This window comes from Ailuropoda melanoleuca, chromosome 6, assembly GCF_002007445.2.
Source record: "Ailuropoda melanoleuca isolate Jingjing chromosome 6, ASM200744v2, whole genome shotgun sequence".
NCBI lineage: Eukaryota > Metazoa > Chordata > Mammalia > Carnivora > Ursidae > Ailuropoda > Ailuropoda melanoleuca.
In genome coordinates, this window is record NC_048223.1 from 89,340,243 (window position 1) to 89,358,890 (window position 18,648).

At 47.2% G+C, this 18,648-nt stretch overlaps 1 protein-coding gene across 1 annotated transcript in view; it reads left to right on the forward strand.

Moving 5' to 3' along the window:
- WDFY4 (WDFY family member 4) overlaps window positions 1-18,648 on the forward strand; it is a 290,100-nt gene that overhangs the window by 181,875 nt on the left and 89,577 nt on the right. Inside the window, exons 42-44 of the mRNA XM_034663601.1 lie at window positions 6,485-6,691; window positions 8,115-8,166; window positions 11,228-11,394. Of these exons, the coding sequence (XP_034519492.1) occupies window positions 6,485-6,691; window positions 8,115-8,166; window positions 11,228-11,394 (426 nt within the window). The remainder of the gene's footprint in view (window positions 1-6,484; window positions 6,692-8,114; window positions 8,167-11,227; window positions 11,395-18,648) is intronic.

An 18,648-nucleotide genomic window follows, 5' to 3' on the forward strand; every position in this document is an offset into this window, starting at 1 on the left:
CCCTGCTGGAATATTTGCATGTTACCTGTGACCCTCAGGCAGACCCTCGCACATCGGTGTCCCACCCATTTGTATTTGCTGACTTCTTTCAGGACTAGCAATATGGCTAATAAATTCAATTGTTATCGGGGGGAAAAATAGGATGAATCATTTAAGATTGCATTCTTTATTTATGGACATCCTTTTCACACTTATTCCATTTCAAGATGGAAGATGTTGTTTGTCTAAACATCCAAATCAGCATCCAGTCAAGAGTGTGAGCATCTCTCTTCTTACTGTTGGAAGAGCCTGGGAGATTTGCTTATGGCTAGGAGAGATGTGCTATGTGGTACTTTGTAAGTTTCTGCTGGAATTTGTGAGATTGAAAGTTCACGGGGGGAAAGGACAGAACCTCAGCAGAGGCTCCGAGCCCAGAAGGAATGTATCCGGCCTTCTAGAACATTGACCTGGCTCATTTTCAGCAGTGGGCCTGAATGGGGTTCAGATACTATTTGAGATAGCTATGTAGAGTTTTACTGTTTGAGGTATTTTTGAGAAAATCAGCATTTTGAGGCTAATCCATAAGGATACTTTCCAAGTGTTTAAATATTTAAGACAGATTGTTTCAACATTTAGAGGAATGCAGAGGTAATCACCGTCTGCCAGAGATAATGGGGTCTGGAGCATCCATCCTGCTTTTTTAAGGGGCAATACATTTTCCCAGTGCAGGCCCCACTCCACTTCCAGAAAAGCCACGTCCAGATTCTGTAAAGAGATCAGACTTGTGGAACTTGCCATGTTCTTCAAGGACAGCTTCTCCCAAGTGTACTCTGTGAGGTCTCCCCAGGAGGGTGGGGCTACTGAGATTCAGGGATCCTGGCCCACAGGGCTCTCGGGAATAGGTGGTGTAAGACTTCTCTAACTTGGCATTTACCCACAACCGAGAGGTCTCTGGAGATGGCAGGAGCCCACAGCATGACAAGGTCACATTACCCAGTGCCTTGGAGGTTAATCCAAACATCGTTATATCCCATCATTATATTACCAGTAAATCAGGAAATTCTGGTATTCAGTCTCCCCAGTTTCTTGTCGCTCCTGAAGTCCTGGCAAAAAACCATTTCCTCTCCTCTGGCCCTACCCAGATTCCCCTTGGCCTTCTCCACATTATATTTCTTCTCTTCTCTGAGGTCCAGCTGCTCTGGTTCTGCTCTGTTGTATGCCCAGACCATGCTATTCTTGGGGGGGGGGTCCTTACCATCATGTACGGAAATGCCTCATTCTTCCTGTGATGTTTTTAAAACATTCCAGGCTTTCCTGGTTAAAGCGCTTTGCAAATGCCTGCCATCCCAGAAGTAGCCTTTCTTCTAGTATGTGAGAGGCACTGTTCTGTCGCACTTTTGGGTTCTCTAGGGACTAACAGGCTGTTGCCATTTCTTGCTCAGTTTCTGTATATCCATCAAGTGTTGGTCACAGCTCCTTCTTTTTTAAAAATAAATTCAATTAGCCAACATATAGTGCATCACTAGTTTCAGATGTAGAGTTCAGTAATTCATCAGTTGTGTATAACACCCAATGTCATCACATCACATGCCCTCCTTAATGCCCATCACCCAGTTACCCCATCACCCATCCACCTCCCTTCAGCAACCCTCAGTTTGTTTCCTATAGTTAAAAGTCTCTCATGGTTTTTCTCCCTCTCCGATTTCTTCCCATTCAGTTTTCCCTCCCTTGCCCTATGATCCTCTGCGCTGTTTCTTATATTCCACATATGAGTGAAACTATGATAATTATATTTCTCTGATTGACTTATTTCATTTAGCATAATACCCTCCAGTTCCATCCACATTGATGTAAGTGGTAAGATTTCATCCTTTTTGATGGCTGAGTAATATTCCATTATAGATAGATGATAGATAGATAGATAGATAGATAGATAGATAGATAGATGATAGATATACACACACATATATACATATATATCACATCTTCTTTAACCATTCATCTGTTGATGGACATCTTGGCTCTTTCCATAGTTTGGCTATTAAAAAAATGCTCAACATCACTTGGCATCAGGGAAATACAAATCACAACCAATGAGATACCACCTCACACCAGTCAGAATGGCTAAAATGAACAAGTCAGGAAACAACAGATGTTGGTGAGGATGCGGAGAAAAGGGAACCGTCCTACACTGTTGGTGGGAATGCAAGCTGGTGCAGCCACTCCGGAAAACAGAATGGAGGTTCCTCAAGATGTTAAAAATAAAGCTACTCTATGACCCAGCGATTGCACGACTAGGTAGCGATCTGAAGGGGCACCTGCACAACAGTGTTCATAGCAGCAATGTCACAGCACTTTCAGATGCAAATATCAGAAATTCAGCTCAAACTGTTATGTCATACTGAAAAATCTAGGGGAAGCAAGCTTCAAGAAGAGCTGGATCCAGGGATTCAAGCTCTGTTCTAAGCAATCAGTCCTCTCTCTCCATCTTCCTCTCTTCACACACTCCCCCCCACACAGACACACAAACACCCCATGTTCACATCAGCACACACACAGCTACGTATGAGACTCCTACAACATAAAGGCGCCAGCGCACATGGATGAGGAGCCCAGTGAACTCATACTCCCAGGCTGTGCATCCTAGAAGTAGGCAGGGCTCATGCAAAGCCTGGGAGCCACTCTCTAACCAGTACAAAGGTTGTGTCTTCTTGCTGAACCGCGTGCCTGTGGGCTATCTCTGCCTCGGGGGGCACTGCTGATGCACATAAAGGCACTCTGGGTTCGAGACAGGTGGCCATGACCGTGTACCCATACATCCACCTCTCTGCACTGTCTGCTCCAGATGGGCTGCAGAGAGCACTGTTCCCAATCCCGGGGAAGGATGTATGTTAGCCCGTCCCATTATCATCCTTCACCCCTTGGATTAACCAGATTTAGATGCCATTCAGGACTGAAGCCAGGGCTGGACTCAGCCCCTCCAAAGCATGGGGGACCAAAAACAGAGAAGGGCTGGTTTCCCAGAAGAAAAGCTCATCGATGCTACCCAAAAGTTTCCATTCAGCCCCAAATCATAGCTACCTCTGACATACCAGAAACCCTGTCTCTGAGTCTCTGGTGTGGCATTTGGCTCAATCAAGCTTTAAACTGAAAGGGGACCTTACCTGGTGCAGAAACATGAGCTACCCTATGATCTAGCAATTGCACTACTGGGTATTTATCCCAAAGATACAGACATAGTGAAGAGAAGGGCCATATGCACCCCAGTGTTCATAGCAGCATTGTCCACAATAGCCAAATTGTGGAAGGAGCCGAGATGCCCTTTTTTTGTATTATATTACATTAGTCACCATACAGTATATCCCTAGTTTTTGATGTAGAGCTCCATGATTCATTACTTGTGTATAACACCCAGTCCACCATGCAATATGTGCCCTCCTTAATACCCATCACCAGCCTATCCCATTCCCCCACCCCATTCCCCTCTGAAGCCCTCAGTTTGTTTCCCAGAGTCCATAGTCTCTCGTGGTTCATTCCCCCTTCTGTTTACCCCCCCTCTTCTTCCCTTTTTTCTCCTACCGATCTTCCTACTTCTCATGTTCCATAAGTGAGTGAAACCATATGATAATTGTCCTTCTCTGCTTGACTTATTTAGCTTAACATTATCTCCTCCAGTCTCATCCATGTTGCAGCAAATGTTGAGAAATCGTTCTTTTTGATGGCTGGGTAATATTCCATTGTATATATGGACCACATCTTAATCCAGTCATCTGTTGAAGGGCATCTTGGCTCCTTCCACGATTTAGCTATTGTGGACAATGCTGCTATGAACATTGGGGTGCATAAGGCCCTTCTCTTCACTACGTCTGTATCTTTGGGGTAAATACCCAGTAGTGCAATTGCTAGATCATAGGGTAGCTCAATTTTTAACTTTTTAAAGGACCTACACACTGTTTATAAAAAAAAAAGAGAAAGAAACATGAGCATCACAGAGCACCTTGCAGGTGTGGGAACTCAGGGCTTTTCTGTTTGGTCATCTCATGCCCTCTGTCCTGGGACCACCTGTAGCTTTCTATCACAGACTAAAATAATCACTCATGTCTGAGGGGTCTCACCACTGACACACGTCTGTCTGGCCACAGGTATTCCAGACAACTTATTTGCCCTGTGATGAAGATTCGGGCAGCTGTGAACCCTCAGGCTGCATGGGTAGATCATTGGGGGTGAAGAGGATACTCTTAAAAGACTAATTTTAAGTCCAGGGTGGACAACCCAATAGTTTGGGATTGTTCATGCTCTATGAAGCTCTATATGTTATTCCAAACCCAGGGGCAATCTCCAAGGAGTTGAAATATTTTTCTCAAATGAGTATTCATTTCATATAACCTAATCCCTGTAAAAGGCTTTGGACAGGCATTATTTTTCTGGAGTTCCTTATGAACCAATTGGAGTATTATAGAAAATGCTGTAACTATTTGGGATAAGAATTTAAGAAACAAAATAATTTTGCTTTGAAATAGGATTTGCTTTATTCACAGTAATAATAGTGTTTATGCCAGGCAAGTCACTACATAAAACTCTTGAAAATATTGTCTCATTTAATCCTTCCATAAACCCATGGTTTTATTATTATTGTAATATTATTAACTGCATTTGGTGAGGAAGCTGAAGCCCCTTTACACCAGACTACTGGGGAAAGCGGAAACACCATGACAACCCAGCTCCATCTGACGCCAAAGACCATGGACTAAGCACTGTATTGTCTGCTATGTTTTCTTTATTTTTTTTAAGACTTTATTTATTTATTTGAGAGAGAGAGAGAGAGAAAGAGAGGATGAGTGGGGGGAGGAGCAGAGAGAGAGGGAGAAGCAGACTCCCTGCTGAGCAGGGAGCCCTATGCGGGGCTTGATCCCAGGACCCTGAGATCACATGAGCTGAGCCATAGGCAGACGCTTAACCAACTGAGCCACCCAGACTCCCTGTTGTATTTTCATGGGAATTTTCTAGTTCCAAGAATGATTTACCTGTTCCAAATGGCCCAGATTTACAGGACCTAACTCTAAGTCTGCCATGCCAGTCTTTGAAGTAATAGCATCAGAAATCATGAGTTAACTGAATGAGGTCAGGCCCTCAGGAAAGGAACCAGCAAGCAGGCTTAAGCAGAGGCTTTGGAATCAGATGGACTGGGTTTGAATCTCAGCTCCATCACCTGTTGGTCCTTGGAGAAGTCATTTCTCCTTTCTCAGACTTGATTTCTTTATGAAGATAATAGGAATTCTTTACAAGTTTCAAGTTTCACTCATGGTGCCACTGGGTAGAGGATATGAGATGCAGCAGGTGAGGGGCTCAGCCCTAATGTATGAAAATGATTTTTTTTCTCTTTATGTTAAGTGTATGAGATCTGTGCTTCTTGTCACTAACACTATCACCTTTTAGTTTTCTGAAAACTTAAAATCAAATTTTAGGGCAAATACCATCAAGTATTTGAATAATTACAAAATTTCACCCTGCAGACAAAGCTGATTCCACTGTTGAAATAGACAGCTATCAAAGTTCCCTTGGCAGGTGATGTTGAAAACTTCAGTGTGGCATACAAAAGCAATTTAGGGGTATATTTTATAGAAGGCTCGAGTTATACTGTAGCAGAAGGTGTGTCAAGTGTCACGTATGCAAACTATGAAGCTTGCATAGCTAAGGGATTATTTTCAGTTATATCAAAGGTTTTAGCTTTTATGAACATTGTAGAACTCTTCCACACTCTCAAAGACCCTTAGACAATATCTAGGCCAAATCTCTCATTTATCAGTTAGAGAATCTGAGGTCCAGAGATAGGAATGACTTGTTCAGATCTACCAATTGTTGGCAGATTTACTGATTCCCCACACCTCCAGTCCAGACACTGAAAGTAGCCTCAGCATCATTTTTGAAGAGTAGGGTCTGTGGTGAGACTCTGCGTTCCATTTATAAAATAGCTGTCCATGGGGCGCCTGGGTGTCACAGCGGTTAAGTGTCTGCCTTTGGCTCAGGGCGTGATCCCGGTGTTATGGGATCGAGCCCCACATCAGGCTCCGCCGCTATGAGCCTGCTTCTTCCTCTCCCACTCCCCCTGCTTGTGTTCCCTCTCTCGCTGGCTGTCTCTATCTATGTCGAATAAATAAATTAAAAAAAAATAAAATAAAATAGCTGTCCAATCTACTCTGATGAACAGCCCCAGGACCTTTGGGACTAGTTGTGCTCTGCACAGCACCCAGCAGTCACATTGCTCTGAAAGCCAAAGGGCAGATGGTTTTTCTCCTCCTTTGACCTGGATTAAATGGTCTCAAAGCTAAAAAACTGATCTCTTCTCCTGGCCTAGTCCTGTCTCCAGAGTATGTTACACACCCTCAGGTGTGCAGGGCCACCTAGAGGGGGTTATTTCTCTCCAACAGTTAAGAGTACTTGGTCTGTTCACCCCCAAGCCCATGAGAAATGTGTCCAGGAGTGACCCCATCCTTCTGCTTTCCAGAGGCGGAGATGTGGCAACATCAAGGCAGCCAACGCCTGGGCCAGGATTCAGGAGCAGCTTTTTGGGGAGCTGGGCTTGTGGGGCCAGACAGCAGAAACCACACTTTGCTCCAGGTGGGAACTGGACTGGAGAGAAGGACCAGCTCGCATGAGGAGACGCATCAGACGCTTGTCTCCCCTGGAAACTCTGAGTTCAGAAAGGCTCAAGGTAAGAGTTTAACGCAGCAAACCAATGATGCTTCCAGGCAGGAAATGTGTAGGGAAGTGTGTCCTTTGCTTTTCCTTCCCATGCTGTCTTCATCAGGAGTGCTTTGGGAATGCTTTGGCATGGGCAGGCAGGAGAGGTCATGTACACAGTTAAATGTAGGAGTGCTGTAATTTGTTCTCAATGCCATTTAACAGAAGAAAAGAAACACTCTTTCTTCCTGGTACATAGAAAGGATGTTCTAACTACAGCCTGAATGAATAAGTAAATGAGTGATTGCATGAATAGTGGAGTGGTTCATTTTGACACCACTAACCCAGGACAACACGGACATCCACGAAAGTCCAGTGGGATAATCTGGACATCAGTGTTTGCAAAGAGCCAAGTGATGGCCATTGTGTGTTTGTACAAATTATTGGCCATGGAGCAGTCATAACCAGCCCTGCTATGGGCATTATCACACAACCAAATCTCGTAACAAGTTTTACAGTGGAAATACCTTGAACCCAGCTGTTTCTGCAAGCTTGAGCTCATAACCCATGTAATCCAAACAACATTGAGGCCATATTGGATTCCCAACCAACGGCATCTAGGTAGTCCCTGGGAGTTGCCTGTGATGAAGCTTGAGCTCTGTGTTGTCAAACTGACAGTGTTGCCTTTTAAAGAATGGGGAGCCGGTTGGATTAGGAGTGGATATGGAAAAATTTGTTAATAGTTCTTTCATGTCCTCATTGAACAATTCCAATTCAAGATATTCTAGAAGGCAGCCTTCCAGACACTGGAATGCAAGACATTTCCTTCTGCATTCATCCTGAGATACAATGTTGGGTTTATTCTCTAGTCTGTAACCTCAAGATCTTTTATCCACTTTAAATCCTTTATAAAACTTAATGAAAAAAATTATATTTCATTTACACTTGAATTTTTAATATACTCTCAGTAAACCTCTGGTTTTATATAGTATTTTTCCCTCAATACATTCCTTAGGAAGTGGAGGCAGAGAAAATAAGTATCCTGACCTCTGTGCTAGTGACAAAGTCAAAATCTGGCCAGAAAACCTGGTCTCTGGTCTCTCAGGCTGCCCAGCCCCAGATCCTGGGCCTGGTCCCCTCTCCAGGGTGGCCCATACCACAGACATCCGGGATGCTATTGAATCCCATTTTGGCATCATCTTTGGTAATTACTGTAAGTCCTACTTAATGGAAGATTGTGGGTTTTTCCCCTTTGACTCGGGACCATGAATACTTGCATTTTATTGTGGTCCTTTAGGATTTAGCTCCCTCCCTTTTGCATCTAAGGCTAGAGTATATGAGTAATTCCAGGGGGTCACGTGCATGTGTGTGCGTTTGTGGGTCTGTGTGATGGGGTGGGGGGCACAAGAGTAGTCTTCAGGATTTCATTTCTCTTTTCTCTGGTTCTATTTCAGGAAAACCAAGACAGAAACGGCAGTGTTTCAGAAACAAATGTTGAAAAGCAAGGTATTTCATTTATCTGTTTAGCTATTTTTTCATTCGTCATTAAACCACTTCTTGGTTTTATTTAATATGAAATAATATTTTGGAGAAGAAAACGCTGCCAGTCTAAAGTAGGTGGTGCTAAGACTCTTTTCTTTACTGTACTCTCCAGAATAAGGAGGAACCAAGAATTTTATGTTAAGGTTGTAACAGTAAGAATTTTATCTTGTCAATTTGCTATATCAGAGAGACCTTAAAAGTATCCCCAAGTAATACAAATACACGCTCAGTATGTGACCCAAAATACATAGGAAAAAATAAGAAAATGCTTTAAAATAAAAATGGGTTAAAGAGATATTTGTACTTTTTACACTGAATTCTGATGATAACAATGACAGCTACAATAGTCATTATTATTTCCCAGGCTAAAAAAAAATCCTTGGAGTCACTTTTGATATTTACACTTACTCTTTATTTGTATAATTCTCATGGAGAAATTTGGTTGAGTTGGCTTTGCTGGAAATCCTGGGTTTATTTTCAGAGGTCATTTGGCATGAACACATCCAAACACCCACGCACACACACAAATACAACATGCAGACACACACAGACATCTGCACTCTATTCTAGATTGTGTTTCTGTCTTTGCTTCAAACGCTCCCTGTTTGTGAGTTTCATTGTCTCCTGAGGTGCAGCTAGGGTCCTATCCTTAACCAAGTGACAACTTCGAGCGCTGATCAAACTTGTCTCACTTAGAGCCCAAGTACTGGATTTGGCATTGAGCTTGCTGTCTTGCCAGTCTTTAGTAACTGTGCCCGGAAGTGAGGGTGCTGGACCCTGAACCCAGGTTGATTTGGGGGTCCCACTGTGGCACAGGACTTGGGATAACGTCGTAATGCCCATTTGCTTCTCTTCTCTTTACCCCAAGCCCCACAGCTCCAAGATCAGAGGGGAAGCCTACAGAGATTGTGGTGGTGGAAAGCATGTGCTGATGTGGACTATGGGCATGGGCTGCTCAGTCCCCTCGTCCCGATGTGCAGACCTCTGCCCCCAGTAGGGACCTCAGCCGGGGAAGAAGAAAGGGCTTATGGTTCTTCCCTGTGCTTCCCTGGGTGTCTATATCTATACAGTGTTCTCTGTTCATGGGGAAAACCAGCAGACACTTTCATTCATCCAATTGAGAGACTCCCAGGTGGGGAGGAGCTCAAAGAGGTGAGCATCTTAGCACAAAGAAAACGGCCAGTAGCCCCTCAACTTTGCAGTCACGTGCCATGCGCCTGCCTGCTTTCGGCAAGTGGAAGTCTAGGACAGGGCGGGGGAGCAGGATCCAGAAACCATGCGGTCTGTGCTCAGCTGGAACCCAAATGCCTGTGCCCAAGAGTGCATGCTTGGCAAATAATCTGGGTGTGCACACATGATCACAGCACAGCGCACTCATGCTAGAAATAGAAACTGTCTGTGCCTCTGAAAAACTGGAGATGGATTAGGTGATTATGAAAGAGCCACACAATAGAATATTATATAGCTGGTTTAGGTGAGTTTAAGGAACTTTTAATGGAATGACAAAGTGCTCATAATATAATCTCAAAAAAATTCTAGGGGCACCTGGGTGGCACAGCGGTTAAGCATCTGCCTTCAGCTCAGGGCATGATCCCAGCGTTATGGGATCGAGCCCCAAATCAGGCTCCTCCGCTATGAGCCTGCTTCTTCCTCTCCCACTCCCCCTGCTTGCGTTCCCTCTCTCACTGGCTGTCTCTATCTCTGTCAAATAAATAAATAAAATCTTTAAAAAAAAATTCTAGAAAAGAGGGGGCGCCTGGGTGGCTCAGTCGATTTAGCGTCTGCCTACGGCTCTGGGATCGAGCCCTGCATCAGGCTCCCAGCTCGGCGGGGAATTTGCTTCTCCCTCTCCCTCTGCCCCTCCCCTCTCCTTGTGCTCTCTCTCTCTCTCTCAAAATAAATAAATAAAATCTTTAAAAAATTCTAGAAAAAAAAGTAGACGCAGCTTAATTCTTATGATGTCAAAAAATCATGTGTGTGTGTATGTGTGTGTGTGTGTGTACGTGCACGTGCATGTGCAGGCAGGCACATAGCTATACGTCCAGAAAAGATATTAGAAGTAAAGAACCCAGATTGTGAACAGGGAAGAGAAACAGACTTGATTTGGATTCGGCCTCTAGTTCTTTTTTTTTAATGTTTTTTTATTATATTATGTTAGTCACCATACAGTACATCCCTGGTTTCTGATGTAAAGCTCGATGATTCATTACTTGCGTATAACACCCAGTGCACCATGCAATACGTGCCCTCCTTACTACCCGTCACCAGCCTATCCCATTCTCCCACCCCCTCCCCTCTGAGGCCCTCAGTTTGTTTCTCAGAGTCCATAGTCTCTCTAGTTCTTTGTGACCATATGACCTTGAGCAAAGTAATTGGCCTCTTCCACTTTTCCCCGATTGTGAAGGGAGGTTGAAATAGAATCTGCGACCCCATAGGAGTAGATGAAAAAAAATGTCACCAAAGCATCCAGCACAGAGAAGGAGCTTACTTACTCCATCTGAGCTCTTGTTATTAGCAGTATGTCTGGGTGCCTGAGCGATACTTGTTTTACTTCTCAAATATTTTAAATTTATTCTCACAATTTTATGGGTTTTCCAAGTTTTTTTTTTTACAGTAGGATCATAGTGCATCCATAATTAGAAAAAAAAAAACAACACCCACTCTTTTAAAAGAATGAATAAGTGAAATTCAGAAAAAAACAGATTCTAAATGACCCTAAAAGGAATTTCTCTATTGATTAATGAGAGTGAATTTTGAGATGTTGCCCTGTGGTCACTCTGGAGCTGCAGAGCAGCCAGACCTGGGCACACCTTCCAGAATGAATCAGCCTAACAGTGTGTTGACTGCACCACAGGGTCAGTGGGGTGATGTCCACTTTAGTGAGGGACACGCTGAGATCCACACCACTCACCCCTGCCCTGAAACCTTGCAGTTTCTCTCAGTGACTCAGGCCCACGCTACGCACCATCCCTTGTAAGGTCAAGTGGCTCACGGCAAAAACGTGTGTCCCTTTATGCTGCTGCAGATGATCTGACACCAAAGGAAGCCGAGAGCAGAAGAGAGGAGGTGGCAGTGGACTGCACCCAGCTGACCTTCTTCCCTGCCTTACATGAAAGTCTGCACTCCGAAGATTTCTTGGAACTATGTCGGGAAAGACAAGTTATTTTACAAGAGCTCCTTGATCATGAAAAGGTAATACAGCCCATCACGATTGTTCTTTAAAAATGATCAGACATGAGATCAAGCTTTCTTCATTCACGTGGGAGGTGATATTTCTCTTCATTATAAAAAAAAATGAGCAAAAAGAACAGGCCTGCTTCTAAAGTGGTGGGCCCAGAGCAGGGGCACAAATGGAAACTGACAGACCCTGCATTGAGATGTTTAAAAGATATAAATTAAGGGGCACCAGTGTGGCTCAGTTGATTAGGTGTCTGCTTTCTGCTCAGGTCACGATCCTGGGTCCTGGGACCGAGCCCCACATAGGGCTCCCTGCTCAGCGGGGAGCCTGCTTCTCCCTCTGCCTGCCGCTCCCCCTGCTTGTGCTCTCTCTCTCTGTCAAATAAATAAATAAATAAAATCTTTTTTTTAAAAAAGATACAAATCAAGCTAAAACACTGTTATCAAATATGCTCTAACTTCCAACACTGACCTTTATAATACCTGGAAGACCTAGAAGGTTTTGGATTTAGAATTCTTGATATCGTTTGGCACTTTGGCTCCCTGCCTGCAGTCTGACCACCTTGAGAGATCCATCCCACATTGAATGTGGATGTGTTTGGACGCTCAGCCCATAGGTCCAGACTGTGCCTACACTGCTCACCCTGCCACCAGCCTCCCCTGGGTGCCCACTTAGGCCTAGGGGTAAGCACTTATGGTCCTGTCAGCCCTCAGCAGGGTGGACCTGGAGAAGATGAGTGCATGGGCCAGGGGGAAGGCTGGGAAGTTAGCAGGGAAGTCCGCAGCCCAGGATGCCTGGAGCAGGGTTGGAGGACCCATGGCATGGCTGCGTGGTATGACTGGACTAGGGCCGGAGGGATCCCTAAAGTATGGACCCAGCAGAGGATTCCTCTTACCCAAATCTAAGGAAGGTATGAAAGATGAAGTTTATGTCTTAGAGTAAAACAGCCTGAGCTCAAATCCCAACTTGGCAACATACTAAATTGCATGTTACCTAACCATTGTGAGCCTCAATTTGTCTTATCTTTAATAGGGAACGTAGAGCAACCATTTCATAAAATTCTTGTAGGTCAACAATGGGACAATGTAAGCGAAGAGACTGCTCGGAGCTGGGCACATGTGAGGCAGCCCGTTTAGGACCAGCTCTCTTCTCTTGCTAAAGGTTGGGTGGTTTAAGGGCCTCCGAGTCCCACCCATCAACCCTTCCGTTCATGATGTAAGAGAAGGAGATGCACCAGCAGGACAGAGGAGCGGGCAGGGTGTGGCCCAAAGGCCGTGCAGGGACTACGCAGAGATGAGCCTTTGAGAGCTGAGGGCTAGTCTGGTGGATGAGAGTGGATCCGGACTAAGGGCCACCGGGTAAGCAGCCTGGATTTCCAGGAGCAGGTGCCGAGCTCAGCAAGCCTGTGAGGGGGCATCAGGAGGTGCAGACATGAAGCCTGTCCTTTCCAGGGCCGGTTTCCTTGCAGAGGCTCCCGGGGGGTGTTAAACTGGGATTTGCTCCTTGTAGGGATTGGAGAGAAGGGGGCCGGCTTGAAGTGCGTTGCCAAATGTTCTGCTGCAGCACTTTTATCAAGTTTCGTAGCTGCTCTCAGACTGGGGTCAGAGTTTAATCCACGCCGTCTTGTAGCAACATCATCCTTCTTACCCCTGCTTACTCCAAAGCTTGCAGGCATAGAGCACATTTGCAGTCCCGATCACAGCTGCTACCTAGGCCTGGGCTCGTGCTGGTGTGTCTACCTGTGCTCCCCGGCTGCTGACTCTCTGAAGCCCATCTGGACCGCTTCCCGCTCTGGGACCTGGAGTACCTGCGGTCTCCATTGCCTCCTGCCTCACCCCTACCCTTGCTCCTGGCACACAGACTAACCTTCCCCACTTCACCTGTCAACCTCTCTCACTGCACTGATGCCCCTTAACAGAGAACCACTGGGTACCTAACCTCAGGCATGCCTGGAGTAGACATTCAGTAAACACTGATGAATGAAGATCTGTTAAATTCATGTTCATTTTACTTTGATTATAGAAGTAAAGTAGGTCTACTTTATAAAATATTTAAAAATGGAAATCAAAACTGTACATTTATACACTGTGTGGTATTCATAATGCCCAGCAGCTGAGGACGAACAGCTGATAACGGTTTGGAAATTAATATAGGATTGTGCTCGTTTGAGAAATGCTTATTTAGTAACTGTGTAATCAATTGAAAAACAGCTAGGAGATCCACGTTTTTTTTCTATAAAAACTTTTCTTTGCCTTATGCCCTTAAAAGATTATGTAAAGCAGGGGGCAGCTTTACCCCCAGGGGACGTTTGCCAATGTCTGGAGACATTTTCAGGTTCATGAGTTGCTGGGGAAGGGATGCTATTGACCTCTGGTAGGCAGAGACCGGGGATGCTGTTAACTATCCTACGAAGCTCAGGACAGTCCCTCCCTCCACTAGAAAAGAACTATTCAGTCCAAAATGCCGATAGTGTGAAGGTGGGAAACCGCGATAGGAAGGGTGCCTATTAAGCCGATGTCATGTTCAGCTATCCCCTCCTACAATCTTGATAGGGTAAGGAAGTATTGGTTTGTATGTGTCCATACTGGTTACTTTCATCATTCTGATAAGAACAGGCAATGCTTTGCTTCCGCTTGGCATATTGATCTTCTGTTGTTGCCATAACACACTACCACAAACTTAGTGATTATAAACAGCACACATTTATCATCTCGGAAGTCCCAGCACAACATGGTTCCGCTGGTTCTTCGCTTAGAGTCATACAGGGATGAAAGCAAGGTGTTGGCAAAGCTACATTTCTTTCAAGAGGTTCTGGAAATGAATCCGTTTTCAAGCTCTTCCAGGTGTTGGCAGAATTGGGTGCAATGCTTCTATAGGACTGAGGTCCCCGTTCCTTTGCTGCCTGTCGGACAGGGATCCTTCTCAGCCTCTGGAGACCACCCATCCCTTGCCTTGTGGCCCTCTCCTCCATCCTCAAAACCAGCCACTGCAGGGCAAGTCCTCTCCCCCTTCAGACCTTGCCGGCCCCCTTTTGCCTCCCTGTCACATTACATCTCTCCCACTAGCCAACTCTTCTGCCCTCTTCTGTTGCTAAGGGCTCATGGGAGTACATTGGACCCAGCAGGTCATCCATGACAACCTCCCTGTTTTAAAGTCTGCTGATCTGTACCTTAATTTTCTCTGCAGGTTCTTTCAAGCAGCACCTAGATTAGTATCTGATGGGTACATCGGGGATGAGGTTCTTGGGGGACATCTTTGGAATACTGCCTACCATTTAGTATCACTTGGGGTCCATATCCTACCTAATCCATGTCCTCAGCTTCCAAGGGGAGCTTCTGTGGGTAGCCTGGCTCCTGTATACTTCCCAAGGCCAGCCTGGGCTGAGGGCAACATCTGGAGTTTACCGTCACAGCCAAGAGCTAGTCTTAGCCTCAGTGTATGCAGCCGGTGGATGACATTGGTAACTGTCCTGGCCTCTGAGAGCTTTATTTTTGCTGGTTGTCCCACTCAGTGGCATTTCCCTCAGGGGTCCTGTCAGAGGTGGTGGGGGGCAAGAGCCTGAAGCCCACAGGTGACTGACTTTGCCAGCCCCCAAGAGGCAGGACAGGACCAGGAAGAGACTGTTCTCTCATCCTCCCCTGTCTTGTACTTAAACCTCAGTCTTCCTTGGTCTCCATGTCACACAGCAGAAGCACCACATGTGGCTTGTTGTGGTAGCAGGGATCTCCAGGCTGTGCAGACAGGAGCACGCTGACCCCAGCAACGGCTGCAAACAAGAGCATTCGTGTTTCCACTTAGCACTTGGTATATCCCCTTGCCTGCCTGGAGGGGACAGCCTGGGCGCAGGGGCCCAAACAGATGTCAGCTCCCTGGAACCAGAGACTGAGCAGCTGAAAGGTCAAGGTGATTCCTGCCGTTATCTGGACATTTGTTCTTTGCACAAGTTGTTTTGATTTGCTTCGTTGGGTTGTGCTTGCTGCCTCTGGTTTCATGGTAAATTACGGGAGAGGTTATTTCTCGATTCAGCCTGAGTTTCTCCAGGATCAATGGAACCAAACCACCGGACGCACTTGCTCCCTAGAGAAGGACGTGTGGGAGGAGAGCAGCCAGGGCCACACAGGGGCAGGCTCCTGATGGTGGGGGTCGGTGGGGGGTGGGACAGAGGATGCAAGCCCACTTTGTACAGACCCCACTTACCCAATCCCACCTCCACCACGTACAGACCTAATGACTTTTAGTAAGTAATGGAACCACTTCTGACCTCATCTGCTTTATCGTTAAAATGGGGTTATACTCCTTGACTGACCAGCATTGCGTGTCCCTACCCGAAACTCTGTGCTCCATGCAAGGAGAGCTCTCAGTGGGTCGTACTTATCACTGTAGGCAATTGCTCTTCCTTTAATAGTACCTCAGGATTTGTTCTCTCACTCTGAGAAGGAAGGAGATATGGGGTGCAAACCCAGGTGCCTAATTCATGGCCCTGAGGAAGTGGGAAAGGGCCTGTCAGTGCAAACAATGAAATGCTCTGATTCAAACCTGGCGCCAGCCGGCCTGACCCCTGGGGTGCTCCTGTGAGGCGAGGTGCTGCAGGGGTGAGTGCCTGGGCACAATGCAAGACTCAAGGGGGTCTGAGTGAGGCTGTTGTCCTGCTGCCATGGTGGAGAATGAGGCAGAGAGTCATCGAGGAGCCTAGGAGAGACCTGGCCCGCTGGCGTGGGGCCCCCGTGGGAGTTCCTGCACCCACCACAAAATGCAACACTCTATGAGAAAGAGGGAAGTTGGCAGGCTTGGGGCCTGTGTTGGTATGTGGTGAAACAGAAGGAGTCCCGAAACTTGAAGCATGGGGCAGGAAGGAGCACGAGGAAGCAGGCCACAGGAAACCAAGAACACCCTGGGAGTCAGGTCTAGACTAGCAGCTCTCGGAGGAGCAGGCCCTGGCTGGCTGTGGGGGGGATGGACCCACCCTGACGGGCCCTCCTCCCCTCCCCCACCTCCACCAGCCAGGTGCTCACGGTCTGTGCCCCCCTCCCTGCTGCCTGTAGCCGAAGCCACCTTCTGAGAGGTCTGTCCTGGTGTCCGGTGCAGGCCCACCGCACTCTGCCCACTCTGCTGCCAGCACCACCTCAGCACGTGGCTGTCATCATTGCGGAGTCTTCCTGTGGTTTCATTACAGGCAGGGACAGGCTTGCACTCATCCTCGTCCTTCCCTTTTCTGCCATGAAGCATGTGTACCGGGGAAAGGTCTGCCGCACTGGAGAGTGCCGCTGTGTCAAGAGGCGGCTGCAGGGAGCCAGCCAGGGGTACAGGGCTCAGGGAGTGGGCCGACGGCCTGCAGCCAAGACCTGGACTACTCGCGGGTCCCTGGGGACCTGGCTAGTGGGGGAGCCCCTCTGTGAGCAGGAGGGCTTCCACAGCAAATCCACCACCAGCACCAGGAGGCCGATGCTGGCAATTCGTGCCCTGGAGGGCAGCTGGGCACAGGGCAAGTGCTCAGACTGGACTCAGAGCCTCCCTTTGCTTTTCGTTTATCACTGTTAGTGGCAAAAAAATGTCAGTAGCTGGATGTCTGGAGCTTGGTGTGTGTGCTTTCCCTACAGCACTTCGTCTAGTCTCACGCCTGTGGGGGTGGCTGTGTTACTTCCCTTTCCCTGGTGGGGACAGTTGGGCCTAGAGGGCCTGCTAGCTGCAGTTGCTGGGATCTGGGCTCAAATCTGTGTCACTCGAAAGCCCTGTGGTTCTCCATGCTCTCCCAGCTCACTGTGATGAGCAAGTTATACTAACTCCCTACTGCCTTGTTCCCATACTGGGGCTCAGACATGTTGGCTCCAGGCCCTGTTGTGCTTCTTCTGTAAACTTTCTGGTTAGCAGTGGTCCAAGCGGGCAGGCCTCCAGGTCCCTCACCACACACGGCATGTCTGCCCAGGACACAACGTGCCGAGCACGTGCCAGGCCGCCTGGCCACCTGCTCATGCCCTCGCCCCTGGTCCACTGCGGCCTTCATCTCCCGTGCGCTTTCCTTATTGTCAAGGACAGGAGCTGGATGTTGAGAAAGGAGGGATTGTTGCACTGACCCCTGTCCTCTGAACATGTTCTGGCAACAAAGTTTGCACATGGCAGGTGTGTATGTATATTTGGAAGGAGGGGGTGGTATCCTCTGTCTTTCTCAGGCTGGGACGTTCTGCCTGTATGGAGACAGTTTGTAGCCAGCATTGGTTGTAAGCTGGGATTCCTCTAATTCACACGTCTCCATTAGACCTTTTGGGTCCGTGCTTTTTCTCAATTTCTCAGTGAAAGCACAGCCACACCGGGCCGTGAGGCGGGTGTGCATCTGCGCTCAGAAAACCTGCGGCCAACGAGCCATGGTGTAAGCTGGCCACCCCACGGTGAGCCCCCGGTTTCCCCTCCCCTGCCACCTCAGAAGTGCTTTGCCAGAACAGTCTAGGAGACTCTCCGGGTTGTAACCTCTTTCCAGGCCTCTGGGGGGCCTCTTCCTGCCAGAGGCCCCAGGGGGATGCAGGCAGGCCTGGGGCTCCAGAAAGACAGTGGCTTAACTCCTGTCTTTGTGCGGTGGGAGCTCTGATTGCCCCCAGCGATACCTGGGACAGTAATTACTCTGTGCTACCTTTGAGTCATTGATTAATGATTCCCAGAACCACAAACACATTTCTCTGTGAATAGCTCCATTTGACATGAGAAGCGGTATATTTAATGCATGTTAATTATGGGCCTGAGTCAGCCACTGTGCTGTTGGGGATGATGCTTTGTATCCTGCCACCTGAGCTGCTCTTAGAGCTGAGGCTCCACTTGGCAAAATGGGCTTCCAGAGTCCTGTCCAGAGGCAGAACTCAAGTGGCAGTTGTTTTTGCTGTTGCTATTCTCTTTAATTATATGAAAAACAAAAATTATTTTTTATACAAACTCAATGTGAAGTATTAGCTTGAGTTTGCTTGCAGGGAATCAGGTCAAAGGGAGTATTTTTGCTCTGGGCAGCAGAGAGCAGCATCAAGCTCTTCCCAGGTATTTTGAGATGAGGCCATTTATAGAAAGCGAAGGAGCGTGTTAACCTTTCTAGGTGGTAACTTCCCGCCCAGGCAGGTGAATGGCCAAGACTGACTCTCTAAGATACAGAGCTGGGTGTGTCCCTACTTCACACCTTCTGTGACCCTCTTTGGCATACTTTGTGCACAAGGCCGCTCCCAAGCTGGTCCTGCCCCTCCCTGGACATGTCTCTGTCACCCTTATGTACACACACACACACACACACACAC